We start from the raw sequence: 18,035 nt of genomic DNA, 5'->3' as shown, positions 1-18,035 counted from the left end.
ACAAGAAACGAAAAGAAAATTCAGGCTGAACGTCGTCGTTTACGTTACATCGAATGGTTATCTTCTCCAAAGGGAACACCTAAGCCAGTCAATACTGATGACGAAGACGAAGACGAAGAATAGATATATAGTCATACATTAATATAAATTTTTAAAATTCTCATTCATAATATAGATATATAGAAAAATAATAATAAAATAGTTTTTTACAATGTAATAAAATAGTCAACTTTATGGTTTTATTCCCTGGTTTTCAAAATCATTAGATATCCTTTCTTCCTCTGCTTCAGATATCTGTTCACCATTTAATCTTTCAATTGTTTGGTCCCTTATTTTAGCAAGATAATCTGAAAAGTCACTAGTTCCTAAAATGCTTACTGTATTAAATCCATGTCCAAAATGTGGATAAGAACCAATTTTGATATTTTTAGATATCTTACTACTTTCTTCTTGTAATAATCTCAAATATGTTGAGATTTCTGATTCTTTAAAACTAGTTTTGACAAAGTAACGCACATAATCTTGATTATTATCTTCGATCGAATAAGTAGTTTTCAATATTGGGGTTAATAGGTTTAAAAGTTTTATAAACAATTGCGGTATCCCTGGGAAGATATAAACCTGCTTATTAATGCAACATACTGGAACCCACAAGTCGTCCGCTAAGTAATAGTTTTCAACAATTTTACCAGTTGGAAGGGTAGCCATTCTGTAATGGGCCTTCAAAGAATCGCTATCCAATTTCGATTCTGGATTTGAAATATTAGTCATTCTTGCTTTACAATCCAAATCTAATTCACATGGAAGGTTAAAACTTTTAGCAATTGCATCGTATGTTATATCATCATGTGTCGGACCAATTCCACCAGTGGTTACTATAAAATCATATTTTTTGGATAACCTTTGTAATGTTTCCACAATAATATCTTCGTCATCGCCAATCGTAGCAATTTCTTTTAATTCGATTCCAAGATTATAGCAATATTTTGCGAAATATCTAGAATTTGAATCATGAATCTTGCTATTCAAAACTTCATCACCAATTATTACACATGCTGCTGCTACAATCGACATTAACAAAAATATTTCTATTGATTAATCTTTTTTGGTAGTTAATATCAGATCTGATATATAAATGAACTTCGTTTTTCCTTTCACTTCAGTTTAACTTAATTAAATATGTTATTTTCATTTAATACCTTTGGAACGTATCTGTGAGAGAAGTGTAAAGATATATTCCTCGTTTCGCTAATCCTTAAGGCGTTTCAGAATATCAAAACGTCTCAAATTATTACGCAAACATTTAAATACAAAATTATTTATATCATTGTAATAAATAGTTTATAATAATGTAACTGTGCAATCCATTTTATTCTTGTTTTATCTAATTATACTTATCATTATTTAATTTTACATATTTGGGATGAGTTAAAATGAGCTAAATTCATTATAGTGAACCGCCACTATGAGCATGATTTCCAATTATTCCTGCCATTTCTAACAGTGCTCGATCTTCACCCATAGACTTCAGGTTTACTCTTTGTCTTTTCTTCGCTTCCTCCTCCTCCCATGCCCATTGTTTCAGTTGTTCATCAATTTCTTTCTCTCCACCACAACCCCATACTTCTATATCTTGAATTAAAAATCTGATTTCGAACGTTCTAGTGGCATCTTCTTTCTTTTGTAATATTGAACTTGGCTCAATAGATCCACCATATCCAGTATGTCTAAACGCCCCAAATTCCAGAGAGTTGTCAATTGTCAATGACACATTTCCCGGTGTATATGAAAGACTATTTTTTTTCTGCACAGGCTGAGAACTACCAATGCCAATGCCTCCACCTACGGTGTTGAAATAAATTACACCTGGCTTTGCTGCCCTGAAACAATCTTGTCTTGGGGATAATTCCACTATCAAAGTCTTTAATCCTCCAAATTGTAGTTTGTTACTCACCTTCCATGGCTCATCTACATATACAGCAAAAGTAACCTTTCTTAGTTTCGAATGACAAGGCTCTAAATTTTGGTCTAAATCGCGTAGTCTAGGATATTGGTCTATAAATTTTTTATATCTAGGATTTTTCTTAGTTGCATATTCAACGTCATCAGTAACACGCATACCAGATATCAACAGAATAGTAGGAGCATTCCATTTAAAAGCTTTTGATTGAAATGAACGCATGGAAAATCCACTCTCTCTTCCAGAGTATAATTTATGAAGTTTTGAAATAACAACATCGTTCCTTAACAATGTTGATAATTGCGACGCAACAGCAAATGTCATTAATTTTGATTCCTGAAATGATATTTCAATTTCTTGGGATTTAATTAGGCTGGATTCCATAAAAAGTAAATGGTTCAAAAGATGTTCCAATGGTAAATACACGTGTGGCATTATAGTTTCTAGAGCAGTTTTGAATTGGATAAATAAAATGTTCTGATTATCATCTGGTTTAATAATATCAGGGTTCATGGATCTTACCAAAGAGATTGCAGATGTTTCATATTTTTCCCAGTATTTGAACATATGTTTGGTATCTACTATGGAATTATTAGTTGGACAGACATTTGATAAAGCCAAAATCCATGTTAGAAATGATATCATATTGGATGAGGAAACTGAAATATCATGTATTGGAATACCGTCATATGTAGTTAAGATAGTACTAATAGAAATATTATGGCAGTCTAATATTTTTTTATTATCTTCTTCTCTATCATAATCTCCTAAAGCAATAAACAGAATTTTTAGCATATTTAATTGATTGTTATTTGTATATTTTATAAATTTTTGTTTCTGTAATATTACTATGGTTTTCAATAAACCATAAGCTGTCACATTATCTGCCACTGTTGATATAAAAGGAAAGTTGGTTAGCCTTTTAATAAAATTAAGTATTAGATTTCTCAATCTATCAGAGACGTCTTGGATTTGTAATAGTTTATAAACAACAGCATCATCAATTATAGTAGAATAGTCATCTATCTCAAGAAGATGTTTGAAACAAAGTAGTTCAATATTGGAAAATTGAGATATCACTCTCTTATTGAAATAATCAACAATCTCCAATTCAGAAGTAAGATCTTTTATTGATTCATTTGAATCTCCTGAAGAAGCTTCAGGTATTGATGAACCTTGACCCATATTTTTAATATTATCTGCCAGTAGTTAAACAAATATTGTTAATTACAAAAAATTAAAAATGTTTAATATGGATTTTCTAAAATGCAAAGGTTGTTACTCACTTAGACTCTATTAAAACACTTTTTTCGCAAATATTATTTCTGGGGTATCCAGATAGTTAAGATCTCAATTTTATTTAATGGATTGATTTTTCTTATCAATCTGAAAAGTAGTTCTTGATATTCTATACGTATTTTATCGATAGCAACATAGATCACAAAATTAGATGTTATATAATATGTTCAAATATCTATAATAATTATTTCAATAAAATATGTTAATCATATTTAAGGATATATATCCCTACATATTTGTTCTTTATATCTTTGCCGCCTTTAAAATATCATAAATATATGAATCATTAGATACGATAGTAGTTGAAAAATTTTGATAGAGCTCATCTCATCTCATCTCATCTCATTAACTTTTGATTCATAAAGACCATTTATACTTTACTACAAGAATCTTAAATTAATAGAAGCACTTAAACCCTCAATACTGTATTTTTACACAGTATATTCATTTATTTATAACTGTGTAGCTTATTGTTTGCAACAAAAAACCATACGAATAATTGAAAGAAAACATAATTGAATTATCATTTCAAGATGTCATCTGATAAACCAGTCAATACTGATGAAAGATTCTCAGGTGTCTTTAACGATCCAAAGTTTAAAAATGCCAGAAAAAAGAATTTAAAGATTAAATTGGACTCTAGATTCAGTAAGTCTGATTTAGAAGTAAATCGTAAAGCTAGAGTTGATAAATATGGTAGAAAAATTTCAAATTTGAATAATCAGGAGGCCAAAGATTTCGATAAGTATTTTGAAAAGGAAGAAGATGGTAAAGGTGAAGAAATTGCAGTGAAACCACTCATTGACAGGGCTCGTGGGGAAGTTCCAAGTGATTACCAAAGTTCCTTAGATGATTATACGTCATCTGAATCTGAAGATTCTGAAGACGAAGACTTAGAAAGTGAAGGTGAATCAGAAGCTGAAATTGAAGAAACTAAGCCAGAATCTGGTGATTCTTCAAAGACTATTGCTGTTGTCAATTTGGATTGGGATCATGTCAAAGCTACTGATTTGTTAGTAACATTTTCTAGTTTTGTTCCAAAAGGTGGTAAAATTGAGAGAATCGCTATTTTCCCAAGTGAATTCGGTAAGCAGCGAATGGAAAGAGAAGAACTTGAAGGTCCTCCAAAAGAATTGTTCCAAAAAAAGAAGAAGAAAAATTCGAAGAAAAGTAATGCAGAATTTAATGATGATTCAGACGTCGATATCAACGATTTATATGAAGAAGGTGATGTTGATAAAGAGGTAGACTCAAAATCGTTACGTCAATACCAATTGGATAGATTAAGATACTACTATGCAGTAGTTTTCTGTAATAACATATCCACTGCTGAAGCTATTTACAACAACTGTGATGGTACTGAATATGAATCGACTGCAAATGTTTTTGATTTGCGTTATGTCCCGGATGGTATGGACTTTGAAGATCAACCTTATGATGAATGTACAGAACTTCCTAAAAATTATACACCATTGAATTTCACAACTGATGCATTACAACATTCGAACGTAAAATTAACGTGGGATGAAACTCCAGCTGATAGAGTTGAAATAGCTAAGAGAGCCTTTACTCAAAAAGAAATTGATGAAATGGATTTTAAAGCATATTTAGCTTCTGACAGTGAAGAATCTGAAGGAGAAAATGAAGAAGTAAAAAATAAACTGAAATCCTTAGTTGGTCTATCAATGAAAATTGGTGACAAGTCAATCATGGATAACAAATCTGACAACGAGGATGGTGAAGTTGATATGGAAATTACATTTACACCAGGTCTAGCTGAAAATGATAACAATGATAAAGAAGAGGAAAATGAAGAAACGACAATCGAAAAGGTTAGACGTAAAGAAAAGGAACGTCGTAAGGCTAGAAAACAAAAATTAAAGGAAATAAAGCAAAATTCAGAACAAGAAAAGAGAGAGAAGTTAAAGTCATTGAAGACTGAAAGGTCAAAGAAATCGGAAGATACTGAATCAGATAAGAATGCAAAGGCTGAATTAGAATTGTTAATGATGGATGAGGATGAAATAAATGGAACTAGCACCATAAATAAGAAGGCACATTTCAATATGAAGGAAATTTTGAGATCCGAAAAAGAAAAAACGAAGAAATCTAAGTTCCAAAATAAGGAAAAAATTGTTGAGGATAACTTTAAGGCAGACTTAAATGATCCTAGATTCAACGAAATGTTTGAAGATCATGATTTTGCCATTGATCCAACTCAATCAGAGTATAAGGAAACTGCAGCAATGAAGGAAATATTGAAGGAAAGATCGAAGCGTTCCACTATGAAAAAAGCCAATAGAAGTGAAAAGAGAAAAATCTCACCATCAGACGGAAGCCAAAAAGACATTTCAAATATTGTCAATAAATTAAAGAACAAGAACAAGAAATCTAAACGTTAGTTTTGAATAGTTTGTAATTTTTTATATTATTAAATTAGCATTAGTGTTATCGAAATAAATAGCATCGCCATAATAATAATTTTATAGACAGCTTCGTTGATATATGATTAGTTTGTAGAACTGAGATTGTAATAATTAATATTTTATTTCTTAATTTTATATACTATTAATGAGATTATAATTTTAATATATATCTATATATATATTAGTTTATGCATAGAATGAAACAGATTTTGATTTTCTTGCTTGAACTTCTGAAATTGCTTCAACGAAATCTTCGTGTTTTACTGAAGATTGCCCATTTCTTAAAGCTATCATACCAGCTTCAACAGCTACAGCTTTCAATTGAGCACCGTTGAATTCATCTGTAGATCTTGCTAATTCTGACCAATTTATATCATCATCGGTAGTCATTTTTCTGGAATGAATTTGCAAAATTTGAGCTCTTGATTCTTCCGTTGGTAATGGGAATTCAATCTTTCTATCTAATCTACCAGATCTTAATAATGCAGGGTCCAGTACATCAACTCTATTTGTTGCAGCTAACACCTTTACACGATCATCTGATCCAAAACCATCCAATTGATTTAATAATTCCAACATGGTTCTCTGTACTTCTCTGTCACCTGATTTTTCTGAGTCAAATCTCTTTGTACCAATTGCATCCAATTCATCTATGAAAATAATAGTTGGAGCTTTTTCTTTTGCTAAAGCAAATGCATCACGAACTAGCTTTGCACCTTCACCAATAAACATTTGTACTAATTGAGGAGCAGCTAATTTTAAGAAAGTGGCATTAGTTTGAGCGGCGCAAGCTCTTGCAAGAAGAGTCTTACCAGTACCTGGAGGACCATACATCAAAGCACCCTTTGGAGCTTTAATACCCAGCTCCTTAAATTTGTCTGCCCTCTTCATTGGCAACACAATGGCTTCAACTAATTCTTCAATTTGTTTATCTAAACCACCAACATCACTATAAGTTTCAGTAGGTTTTTCATCAACTTCCATTGCTTTGACTCTTGAATCGAATTCAGAAGGTAAAGTATCTAAAATCAAGTAAGAATCCTTATTAACACCAACTAAATCGTTCGGCTTTAAATTTTTTGGATCAACTAAACCAACTAAAGGCAAGAATACAGTTTGTCTTGAAGATGTTTTCACCACGGCTGCTTTACCCTTTGAAGTGTTGTCTAAATTGACGTTACCCCCTTGAGTTTTAGACTCGCTATTTTCTTGATCTTCAATTTCATTCATATCCATAATTTCCACGACATTGGCAACTAGATATGGCAATTGTTTGTTGTTCTTAATTTTTTCTTTATTATCCTTAACTTTTTCTTGCATAACATTACTCTCGTGTGAAAGTCTTTGTAGTTCCGATCTAAAAATTCTAATTTCATTATCCATTAACTTGGTTCTGGTAGAAAGTTCTTGAGTTGATAAATTTAAGATTTCCTGATCTAACTCATTGTCACCAGGAACTGTTTGAGCCTCTAATTCCTCTAATGTTGCCATGTTAAATCTCTATTACTTGTCTGCTCGCTTATATCTATAGACACGCCAATGTTTCTCCTTCAAAGAAAATCAAAGCAAAAACACGCAATTATTTTACTATACTGTCTAATTTCAATAAAAAGTTATTATTAAAATAGGAGTTAATTCATTTACTGGTCTTCTTTATCTGCCATATGTGTATCTTTTATAAGTTATAAGTTAAACCTTCATTTTTTATTAATTATATATACAAAAAACGTTAATTCTAGCGCCACCGAAAACTCATTTTACACCAAATTTAAAGTTGTTTTGCAAAGCCGGGTTATATTTCCGCTTAGAATGATTCCGCGGTTAATAACAAAGGTTCATCTGATTACTGACTTGCATAATGCTAATCATTTATAACCATATAAAAGTGAAAAGGAGAGCAATTATATTTAGTAGGAGTTACAAATATAAGTATACCAAACACTAAGATGTTTATGAATGCATAATTCACGTTTCAATGATACAAGAGCGAAATGGTTGTTGTCGTAGTTGATGGAGTACTGTTTGGGTAATTCTGGCGGCTAAAATGTTTGTGAGTATAAAATACGTGGTGCATCTTATATTGTTTCTTTTCAATAATTATTATTTAATTAAATTTTGGAACTCCAGTCGATTGTAACATGCAGACATGGTCATTTTATTACAGTCATTATTAAAGGCTGTAGCTGACTATTTTATTGCAAATAGATCAAGTGCTATATCCTGGGTAGACAGTGGATTAATGAAAGTTAGCCTGCCTATACTGCTTTAAGATAGCTAGAGTATACTGTCTTTTTATGAATTGTCATTGCGATATTGTTCACCAGTGCAAGTAACATCTCTAGTTGCTATTGTGAAGATTCGTCTTTGCCGCTATCATTTTCCACGAGCTGTCTTTCCATTTCTCTGGCGATATAGTGCAGAAATTTGAGACATGTTGACTAGAATCTCAAAAGACAATAGTAACTCATGGGCAGTAATTACATCCCATATATCATATTCTCTCGAATGAAAGAATAACGTATACAAGTTGTTCCCATAGCTTATTTGAGTGGAGAAGTTAATTCATTTCTAATATATGTTAAATGTTATGGTATATTCAGTAACCGAGTAGCCATAATTAATATGTTCAGGGTTATTAGATATGCCGTTATGCGGGTAACTTATTGAACCGCATCGATTTTTTTTTTTCAATATTTTTTTTTTTGATTTCAAATATTTCCATTTTCTGTTGTAATAGAACTGATGAGATGCTGATAGATTTTTGATTATTCTTTTTACATTCTATTACAAAATTTTAATCAATTGAAAAAAAAAAAGAGCAATACATTTGGTTATTAATTATAATTCAGTTGATTGATCTATATGATTGTTATCGATTAAGTTATAGAGGTGCTGATTTGAAATTTAGGTGTTCATACAATAAGACTTAAAAGAAGAATTCATCAATTCTTGATTCGCTTCTGTTATTGTGGTGTAAATATTATTTTTGTCTTAATAGATTCATACTCATTTATCTAGTTGTTTCTATTATTTCAAAACAATATTAAAGTTCGCAATGAAGGAAGTTGTCATTAGTGAAACTCCTAAAAGGATCAGTGGTTTAGAGTTCAGTGCCTTAAGTACATCTGATATCATTGCCCAATCTGAAGTCGAAATATCCACTCGTGATTTGTTTGATTTAGAAAATGGTCGTGCTCCAATAGAAGGCGGTGCTTTAGATCCAAAGATGGGTGTTTCATCCTCTACTTTAGAATGTAGTACCTGTCATGGTAATCTAGCATCCTGTCATGGTCATTTTGGTCATATCAAATTGTCATTGCCAGTATTTCATGTGGGTTACTTCAAAGCTACCATTCAAATCTTACAAGGTGTTTGTAAAAGTTGTTCTGCTATATTACTAAATGATACGGATAAAAGACATTTTTTACATGAATTGCGTAAACCTGATATTGATAATCTAAAGAGAATGAGCATTTTAAAGAAAATTTTAGACCAATGTAAAAAACAAAGAAGATGTTTAGAATGTGGTGACTTAAATGGTGTAGTGAAGAGAGCTGCTACTGGTTCTGGTTCTGCATCTTTAAAAATTATACATGATACATTCCGTTGGGTAGGTAAAAAAAATGTACCAGAAAAGGATAAGTGGATTGGCGATTGGAACCAAGTATTGACCAATAACCCAGAATTAGAAAAGTTTATTAAAAGATGTACAGATGATTTAAATCCATTGAAAACTTTAAATTTATTTAAACAGATCAAAAATGAAGATTGTGAATTATTAGGTATAGATTCTACAGTAGCATCTGGTAGACCAGAAACATATATCTGGAGATATTTACCGGCACCACCGGTCTGTATTAGACCATCAGTTATGATGCAAGATTCTTCTGCATCCAATGAAGATGATTTAACTGTAAAATTGACAGAAATTGTGTGGACTTCGTCTTTAATAAAAGCTGGTCTAGAAAAAGGTATTTCAATTAACAATATGATGGAGCATTGGGACTACTTACAATTGTCTGTTGCTATGTATATAAACTCAGATTCAGTGAATTTATTAGTTATGCCAGGTTCTAATGGTGGAACTAAGGCAAAACCTATAAGGGGTTTCTGTCAACGTTTGAAAGGTAAACAAGGTAGATTTAGAGGTAACTTGTCAGGTAAGCGTGTAGATTTCTCTGGTAGAACAGTCATTTCACCAGATCCAAATCTATCAATCGATGAAGTTGCAGTCCCAGAACTTGTTGCTAAAGTGCTTACATATCCAGAAAAGGTTACTCGTTATAATAAAACAAAATTACAAAAACTGGTTATGAACGGTCCTAATGTTCATCCAGGTGCAAATTATTTGTTAAAATCTAACGAGGAAGCAAGAAGAAATTTAAGATACGGTAATAGAGATAAATTAGCTAAACAGCTTCGTATTGGTGACATCGTTGAGAGACATTTAGAAGATGGTGATATCGTGTTATTTAATCGTCAACCTTCATTGCATAGGTTATCTATTTTATCACATTTTGCTAAAATTCGTCCTTGGAGAACTTTCAGGTTAAATGAATGTGTTTGTACACCATACAACGCAGATTTTGATGGTGATGAAATGAATTTGCTATGTTACCAACAAACAGAAGAAGCAAGAGCCGAAGCAATTAATTTAATGGGTGTTAAGAATAACCTACTAACTCCAAAATCTGGTGAGCCTATTATTGCCGCAACGCAAGATTTTATCACTGGTTCTTATCTAATTTCTCATAAAGATTCATTTTTCGATAGAGCTACATTAACACAACTACTTTCTATGATGTCTGATGCCAATTTAAAGTTTGATATACCACCTCCGGCTATATTTAAACCTCAATGTCTATGGACAGGTAAACAAATATTTTCTTTATTGATTAAACCGAACAAGGAATCACCAGTTGTTATTAACCTGGATGCTAAAAATAAAGTTTATATTCCGCCTCAGAATAAATCATGGCCCAGTGAAATGTCCCCTAACGATGGTTATGTTATTATTAGAGGTTCTGAAATATTATCTGGTGTAATGGATAAATCTGTGTTAGGTGATGGTAAAAAACACTCGGTATTCTATACAATTTTAAGAGATTACGGTCCTCAAGAGTCAGCCAATGCAATGAATAGAATGGCAAAATTATGTGCTCGTTATTTGGGTAATAGAGGTTTCTCTATTGGTATCAGTGACGTCACTCCTGGTGAAGAATTAAAATTGAAAAAAGAAGATCTAGTTGAAATTGCTTACAAAAAGTGTGACGAATTAATTATTCAATATAATAAGGGTGAGTTAGAAACCCAACCCGGTTGTAACGAAGAACAGACTCTAGAAGCTAAAATTGGTGGTTTGTTATCAAAAGTTAGAGAAGAAGTTGGTGACGTTTGTATCAATGAATTGGATAATCTAAACGCTCCTTTGATCATGGCAACATGTGGTTCAAAAGGTTCTAATTTGAATGTTTCTCAAATGGTAGCTGTTGTAGGTCAACAAATTATTTCTGGTAATCGTGTTCCGGATGGTTTCCAAGATCGTTCATTACCACATTTTGAAAAGAACTCTAAAACTCCTCAATCAAAAGGTTTTGTCAGAAACTCATTTTTTACTGGTTTAACTCCGCCAGAATTTTTATTTCACGCAATTTCTGGTCGTGAAGGTTTAGTCGATACTGCAGTTAAAACTGCAGAAACAGGTTATATGTCTCGTAGATTAATGAAATCATTAGAAGACTTATCCTGTCAATACGATAATACAATCAGAACATCATCCAATGGTATAGTTCAGTTTACTTACGGTGGTGATGGTTTAGATCCATTGGATATGGAAGGTAATGCTAAGCCAGTCAACTTTAAGAGAACATGGGATCATGCAAGTAACATTACATTTGATTTTAATGCCAAGGGATTATTACCATATCAAATTATAAAGCAAACTAATCTAATACTCCAACCACTTGAAAATGCACTGGTCAGATATAACAATGTAGGAAAACCTTTATCCAAAAAGGATTATCATAAGGATGAATATGTTGATCAACTAGATGCTAAAAGAGATTTTTATGCTTCAATTAGAGAATATATGGTGGAAAAGGCTGAACAATTAGCAAAAATTAGAAAGGCTAGATCTCTAAAAGAATTAATTTCTGAACCAGCAGAAGAATTGCAGCATATAGATTTCGATGAAAATATACCTTCTAATGTTAGAGAGGTTGTGGATAAACTATGTAAAATTTCAGAGGCAAATGTCAAGAAATTTTTGGAAATAGCAATTTCCAAATATCATAGAGCCAAGGTCGAACCTGGTACGGCAGTTGGTGCAATTGGTGCACAATCTATTGGTGAACCAGGTACCCAAATGACTTTGAAGACTTTCCATTTTGCAGGTGTTGCTTCTATGAATGTGACATTAGGTGTTCCTCGTATTAAGGAAATTATTAATGCCTCTAAAACAATTTCAACCCCAATTATCAAGGCTGTTCTTGTTAACGACTCTGATAGAAGAGCCGCAAGAGTTGTTAAAGGTAGAATTGAAAAGACATTACTATCAGACGTTGCATACTATATTGAGGATGTTTATAGAGATAATAGAACATTTATTAGAATTAAAATTGATTTGTCTACAATTGAGAAGCTTCAATTGGAATTAACAATAGAGGATATTGCAATTGCAATTTCAAAGGCTCCGAAATTAAAAATCGATAGCTCTAATATACATATTGTGGGTAATGATAAAATTGCAATCGATGTGTTTGAAGAAGCTTCCAAATCAATTTCGACATCATTAAAGGAATCTTCAGAAAATACTGTATTTTATAAGATGCAAACATTACGTAGAGCTTTACCTGATGTTGTTGTTAAAGGTTTAGCAGACATATCAAGAGCGGTTATTAATATCAAGGATGATAGTAAAACTGAATTGCTGGTTGAAGGTTATGGTTTAAGAGATGTTATGTGTACTGATGGTGTTATTGGTACTAAAACGTCAACCAATCATATTTTGGAAATTTTCAATGTCCTTGGTATAGAGGCAGCTAGATCCAGTATTGTGGGAGAAATTGACTATACTATGAGTAATCACGGTATGAGTGTTGACCCTCGTCATATTCAATTATTAGGCGATGTGATGACATTTAAAGGTGAAGTGTTAGGTATTACGAGATTTGGTTTAAGTAAAATGAGAGACTCTGTACTACAATTGGCTTCGTTTGAAAAGACTACCGATCATTTATTTGATGCTGCATTCTACATGAAGAAAGATGAAGTAAAAGGTGTCTCTGAATGTATTATTTTGGGCCAAACAATGTCAATTGGTACAGGTTCATTTAACGTTGTGAAACACACTGTTGTTTCTCCAGAACAAGTTAAACCAAAAAGAACTTTATTTGAGAGCTTGGTTAGCTCAAATGACCATAATAAATTAAATTGATTTTCAAACGAACTTCAATGGAAATGTAACACCATTCCTAATATACTGCATTTATAAAATAAATTTTTTATATCTTATATATTACGATTTAAATATATATAAAATATCATAGATGAATTATTTTTGAGTTAACTATTTTTTTTATTCTAGTAATTAGTATTTTTAACCCAAAACTTAAATTTGGAAATTATTATTTAATTAAAATTTCCAAGGTCTTCGTCAGACAACTAATCATAATTTCCAGCATTTTTAGTGTAAAAAGTTTTTATTTTAATAGTAACTAACTACATATAAATCGAAGTATATATATATTTTTATCAAACAACAATATCATCATAAGTTTTAGAATAAGTAGCAAAATATTGCTTAAATAAACCAATTTGAGAAGCAATATCTCTAGCGGCACCAGTTTCTCTAATCGAGTGCATACTTAAAATAGCGTTTCCTAAATCTAGTGTTCTTATACCAGTTTTAGATGCTAAGATTGGACCAATGGTTGAACCACATGGGGAATCATTTTTGACCACAAATAACTGTAGGGGGACTTTAGCCTTGTCAGCAATTTGTTTAATCAATACTAAACCAGGTGAATTAGTCATGTAACGTTGATTGGCGTTAATTTTTATAACAGGACCTGCACCTAGTTCTGGCTTATGATCTTCTTCAGATTTGGATGCGTAATTTGGATGAACACCATGTGCAACATCTGAAGATAAAAAGAATGATTTAGCTGAGGATTCTAATAATAGGGATTTCACATAACCTTCAGCATTAGATAAAGTTAGTCTCTCCAAAATATTTGGTAAAAAATTTGAATCAGCACCTTGAGCGGTAGATGAACCAATTTCTTCATGATCAAAACAAGACATTAAACGAATACCTGTTTCATTTTCTAGATCTACATCCGCTGCTTCAGATAAACCATGCATGGAAGTAAAACACGAGGTTAAATTGTCTAATCTACCAGAGAAAATAAATTCCTGGTGCAAACCACCCAAACAGGAAGGTTTATTGTCGTAAAGAATCAATTCAAAATCTTCAATCGAGTTGATTGAAGGTAGTGATACTTCTTTGACAATTAATTCCAACAAGTCCTCATGATGTCTTTCAATAATCGATTTTATGGAAGAAAATTGGGTGTCGGATAATTCTGAGTCTTCATTACCGCAACATCCTGTCTTTTTCCCTTTACTTTCATTAACTAAACCAGCAATTGGTAATAATTGGGCTTCTTTGTTAAATTCAAAACGTTCATTGACTGTTCTGTCTAAATGAATCGCTAAAGTTGGAATTTTCAAAAGAGGTTTCTTAAGATCTACCAATCGAGATACTATTTTGCCAGACTTTTCATCTTTACACATAACTCTACCAGCAATGGAAAGGTCTGAATCGAACCATGAATGCCAGATACCACCGCCGTAAACCTCGACACCAATTTGTTGGAATTTCTCCTTAACCTTATTTGAAATTGGCTTGATTCTTAAAACTGGAGAATCGGTATGTGCACCAGTGATGGCAATTGGATTGCCAGCAGTCCATTTATTTCCTATAACAAAGGCAATGATCGATGAGTTATTTCTTGTCACAAAATATTTACCCTTTGGTTGAATTTGGTTCCCAAACTCCCATGCTTCAGTTTCTTTCAATTCTTTGAAGTTATATTTCAATAAGTGGGCTTTCATATTATGAACTGCATGATATGGAGTTGGTGAAGCGTTTAAAAAGTTCACAAAGTCTTGAGCATAGTTTTGGGATGATGAAGATGACATTTTTCTTAGATGTAGCTTTAACATATATATGGAGATATGCACGTAATGTTTCTTATATCTACTGAAAAATTCAAGTTAGTAAGAATTGACTTTACAGAGAAATAATTGCTACTATTGCACATATATATTACATTCATAAACATTTATTCACCTTAATGGTTGCAAGTATTTTTTTCATCAACTGATAATTTTGAAATTTGAAGATTACTGTAGATTATAAGATGTCCGAATTATAAAAGTGTCACTAATTTCGATGAATATTATTAAAATTTCTTGTTGATGAGACCATTGCGATAAGAGTCTGCAGGGGACTTACTCTAATATAGACTCATCTGACTACTTGTATCCTGGTATCAAATACAATAATTGAGAAAGTAATGCAAAACAGATAAAAACTCCCTGAACATTACTTTCAGCTAAGAAGGTCCCTGAGACAACTCGGATGGGAATAGAGAAATAGTCTGCCACAATTGATATAGTCTCATTTGAATGAAGAGAAAGTAGTAGTTTTAACGAATCATTGAAGTTAAAAAATGTCTTCATTTCTTAGTTAGTTATATTACACTAATGTTTTCAATTTTCAGAAATAAAATGGATCAGTACAGAAAATTCAGACAGAGAGTACAGTACTGTTAGCCACATCTCAACTGTTAAGAATATCACTTTCTTAGTATTACAGAAGATAGAACTGGCCTAGGCACATACCAGGTATTAATTTGATTGCCGAGCAGTATTAAAGCTTGTTTGGCATTTGCGGAACGTATACACTGGGTGACAAGGTCATTCTGAAAACATACACATTAGATGAAATAACTCGAATTACACGTTATGAATGACACTCACATACATACATATATATATATATATATAATACTGGAATAACTTCTCTCTTTGAATACAAACAGTGCAGTGTTAGTAGTAATCACTGACCTTTTTTAGTAGGAGCGTTGTAAATTTACGATCGACGAAATTCGAACCATGAAAAGACTTCTTGAGTAAACAATGAGATTTAAAGGATATCCATTAATTGATTATTTGTTCACTGATCGGAAAGATCACCATTGAATCACTGATATCTATATGCATACACTGATAGTATATCTAAAATAGTTTATCAGCATAATTTAAGAGGCAAAACGTTTGTTTCTTCACTGACTTAGATATTGGATCATATATAATATGAGTACAAGAAGAACCAGCAGAACGACCAAGGCTCAAAAAGAAGGTGCTAGTGATATTCTATCAATCTCTAGTCCTGTGAGTGATAAACCATTGATTTCTACTTCTGATATCACAGCTACCGCTAAACGAGCATTAAGAACCAAGATAAAAGTAGACCCCAGCATAGATGCGAGTATATTCGAGGAGCAAGCATCTGAAAACGATGATGACGATGACTTTGTTATAGATAATAATGATAATGGAGATACAAATGGAGATGATATATCTTTCTCAGAGGTTGAGGAATTAGTTCAAAAAACACCAGCGTCTAAGAAAAGAAGAATAACAAAGAACAGCATTCCAACCAACAAGAAACCTAAGAGTTCTATAAATGCCATGCAAAATAAAAATAATCGTGTTGTCAGGGGATTTAAAGACCTAACATCTCAAAGGGCAAAACTTGGGAGACTTTTTGGTAACAATGAAGAAAAGCTATTAACACTAGCTAAAGCGAAGGAAGCATTTGAAGGTTCTGCATTTAGTTTTCCAACAGAGAATGTCCAGAAGGGTAGCAAGTACTACCTGGACTATAAACCATTATGTTCAGTACAATCGGACACCTCAGTCGAAGAATTGACTAATATTTTTGGGGTGTCTAAAAACCACACAAAATATATACAATTGACTGAACCTGAAATGTTTGAAAAATTCAACTATTCAAAAGATAAATTAGGTGTAATAATAGGTGAAGTACAACATTTTTTAAACGTTGGGGATAAATTAGAATTCCCTGTCTTCAATAATAATAATCGTAAAGGTTTTGTATATAATGCAGGTGGTTTAGTAACAGATATGGCATGGCTAACAAATGAAAACCTAGATTCATCAGAACAATACTTAGCGGTCAGTATAAGTAAAATACATAAAAACCCATCTGATAAACGTCTAATGTTATTTGAAAAAGAATGCCATTATTCTTCGATTGAAATTTTTAAATTACATACAATCTCACTGAAATTTGATAAAGTTCAAACAATAATACATAATTTTGGGGAAACATGGAACCTTAAATGGCACGAAGGCTTTAATGAAGTATCTACATCTAATGATTATATTGGATTATTAGGGTTTTGTTGTCAAGAAGGATCTGTCAAATTAATAGAAATTAATCGAAATGAAAATCTCATTATAACGGAACTGGAGTCTCCATCCTTTTCGTTTTCTATTCCCGAATATTTAATAACAAGTTTTGATTTCCTTTCGCCAACTGCAATAGTATGTGGATTTAATAGCGGGCATTTAGCAGAGTTTGTATTATCAGAAACTGATCTACCGTCTTATTTCATCAAAGTCACTGAATCGTATATTGTTAATATATCTGTCGGTTACTCGAAATTTGAAAATCCTGTTATTGCTACAATTTCAATTGATGGTAACATGCACATTTTCGATCCAAAAGACATCTTCTCAAGCAAGTGTACTCTAAATAGATTTAAAGGTGATATATCACTACCTTTAACATACCTTCCTAATCTTTATGCCTTTATTTATTCAGATTCAGGAAACAGCACGAAATTTATTACTCCTAAAGCACAATTTCCCCTTCAGATCTCTTCATTAGATGCTAATGTTACATCTTTCGGAAGTTCAAGACTTCATCCTTTTATTTTATCAGCTGGGTCAGATGGTATAATTCAAATCGACAATGTTGCCAGAAAAATATTTGATAGTTTGAAGAAAACTAATTCACACAAAACATTACGTTTATGGAAATGGGATTACAGTAAAAGAGATAACTTATATAAACTAAACCATCACTATGAGGCCAAAAAAATGGTTTCAAATGAAGTTTTCAATTGTAAACTTAATCCTCATGGTATTAATATTACTACAGTAAAGTGGAATGAAAATAGGGCCGGGTGTAAGTTTTATGCATTCGCCAATGCGGCAGGTTTTTTGACATTTGAAGAATTAGAATAATATAT

The 18,035-nt window shown here is 32.1% G+C and overlaps 7 protein-coding genes across 7 annotated transcripts; 3 read left to right on the top strand and 4 right to left on the bottom strand.

Moving 5' to 3' along the window:
• Nucleotides 1-231: 231 nt before the first annotated feature.
• Nucleotides 232-1,074, bottom strand: FPY1 (flavin adenine dinucleotide pyrophosphatase; the record flags this gene model as incomplete). The annotated part of the gene is made up of 1 exon (XM_003686772.1): nucleotides 232-1,074. One exon carries the CDS (start codon nucleotides 1,072-1,074, stop codon nucleotides 232-234), a length of 843 nt encoding a protein of 280 aa, XP_003686820.1.
• Nucleotides 1,075-1,447: 373 nt separating this feature from the next.
• On the bottom strand, nucleotides 1,448-3,145 carry RTC5 (Rtc5p; the record flags this gene model as incomplete). The annotated part of the gene is made up of 1 exon (XM_003686771.1): nucleotides 1,448-3,145. One exon carries the CDS (start codon nucleotides 3,143-3,145, stop codon nucleotides 1,448-1,450), a length of 1,698 nt encoding a protein of 565 aa, XP_003686819.1.
• Nucleotides 3,146-3,792: 647 nt separating this feature from the next.
• On the top strand, nucleotides 3,793-5,661 carry ESF1 (pre-rRNA-processing protein ESF1; the record flags this gene model as incomplete). The annotated part of the gene is made up of 1 exon (XM_003686770.1): nucleotides 3,793-5,661. The coding sequence occupies one exon, from the start codon at nucleotides 3,793-3,795 to the stop codon at nucleotides 5,659-5,661; it is 1,869 nt and encodes a 622-aa protein (XP_003686818.1).
• A 210-nt stretch (nucleotides 5,662-5,871) lies between these two features.
• RPT5 (proteasome regulatory particle base subunit RPT5) lies at nucleotides 5,872-7,176 on the bottom strand (the record flags this gene model as incomplete). Its single annotated transcript, XM_003686769.1, has 1 exon — nucleotides 5,872-7,176. The coding sequence occupies one exon, from the start codon at nucleotides 7,174-7,176 to the stop codon at nucleotides 5,872-5,874; it is 1,305 nt and encodes a 434-aa protein (XP_003686817.1).
• Nucleotides 7,177-8,740: 1,564 nt separating this feature from the next.
• Nucleotides 8,741-13,120, top strand: RPO31 (DNA-directed RNA polymerase III core subunit RPO31; the record flags this gene model as incomplete). Its single annotated transcript, XM_003686768.1, has 1 exon — nucleotides 8,741-13,120. The coding sequence occupies one exon, from the start codon at nucleotides 8,741-8,743 to the stop codon at nucleotides 13,118-13,120; it is 4,380 nt and encodes a 1,459-aa protein (XP_003686816.1).
• Nucleotides 13,121-13,437: 317 nt separating this feature from the next.
• Nucleotides 13,438-14,913, bottom strand: APE4 (aspartyl aminopeptidase; the record flags this gene model as incomplete). Its single annotated transcript, XM_003686767.1, has 1 exon — nucleotides 13,438-14,913. One exon carries the CDS (start codon nucleotides 14,911-14,913, stop codon nucleotides 13,438-13,440), a length of 1,476 nt encoding a protein of 491 aa, XP_003686815.1.
• Nucleotides 14,914-16,068: 1,155 nt separating this feature from the next.
• Nucleotides 16,069-18,030, top strand: TFC6 (transcription factor TFIIIC subunit TFC6; the record flags this gene model as incomplete). Its single annotated transcript, XM_003686766.1, has 1 exon — nucleotides 16,069-18,030. One exon carries the CDS (start codon nucleotides 16,069-16,071, stop codon nucleotides 18,028-18,030), a length of 1,962 nt encoding a protein of 653 aa, XP_003686814.1.
• Between the last annotated feature and the right edge of the window lie 5 nt (nucleotides 18,031-18,035).

This window comes from Tetrapisispora phaffii, chromosome 8 (assembly GCF_000236905.1).
Source record: "Tetrapisispora phaffii CBS 4417 chromosome 8, complete genome".
In the NCBI taxonomy this organism is placed as follows: Eukaryota; Fungi; Ascomycota; class Saccharomycetes; order Saccharomycetales; family Saccharomycetaceae; genus Tetrapisispora; species Tetrapisispora phaffii.
The sequence above is the reverse complement of the archived record's forward strand: the minus strand, read 5'-3'. Positions and strand labels throughout refer to the sequence as shown.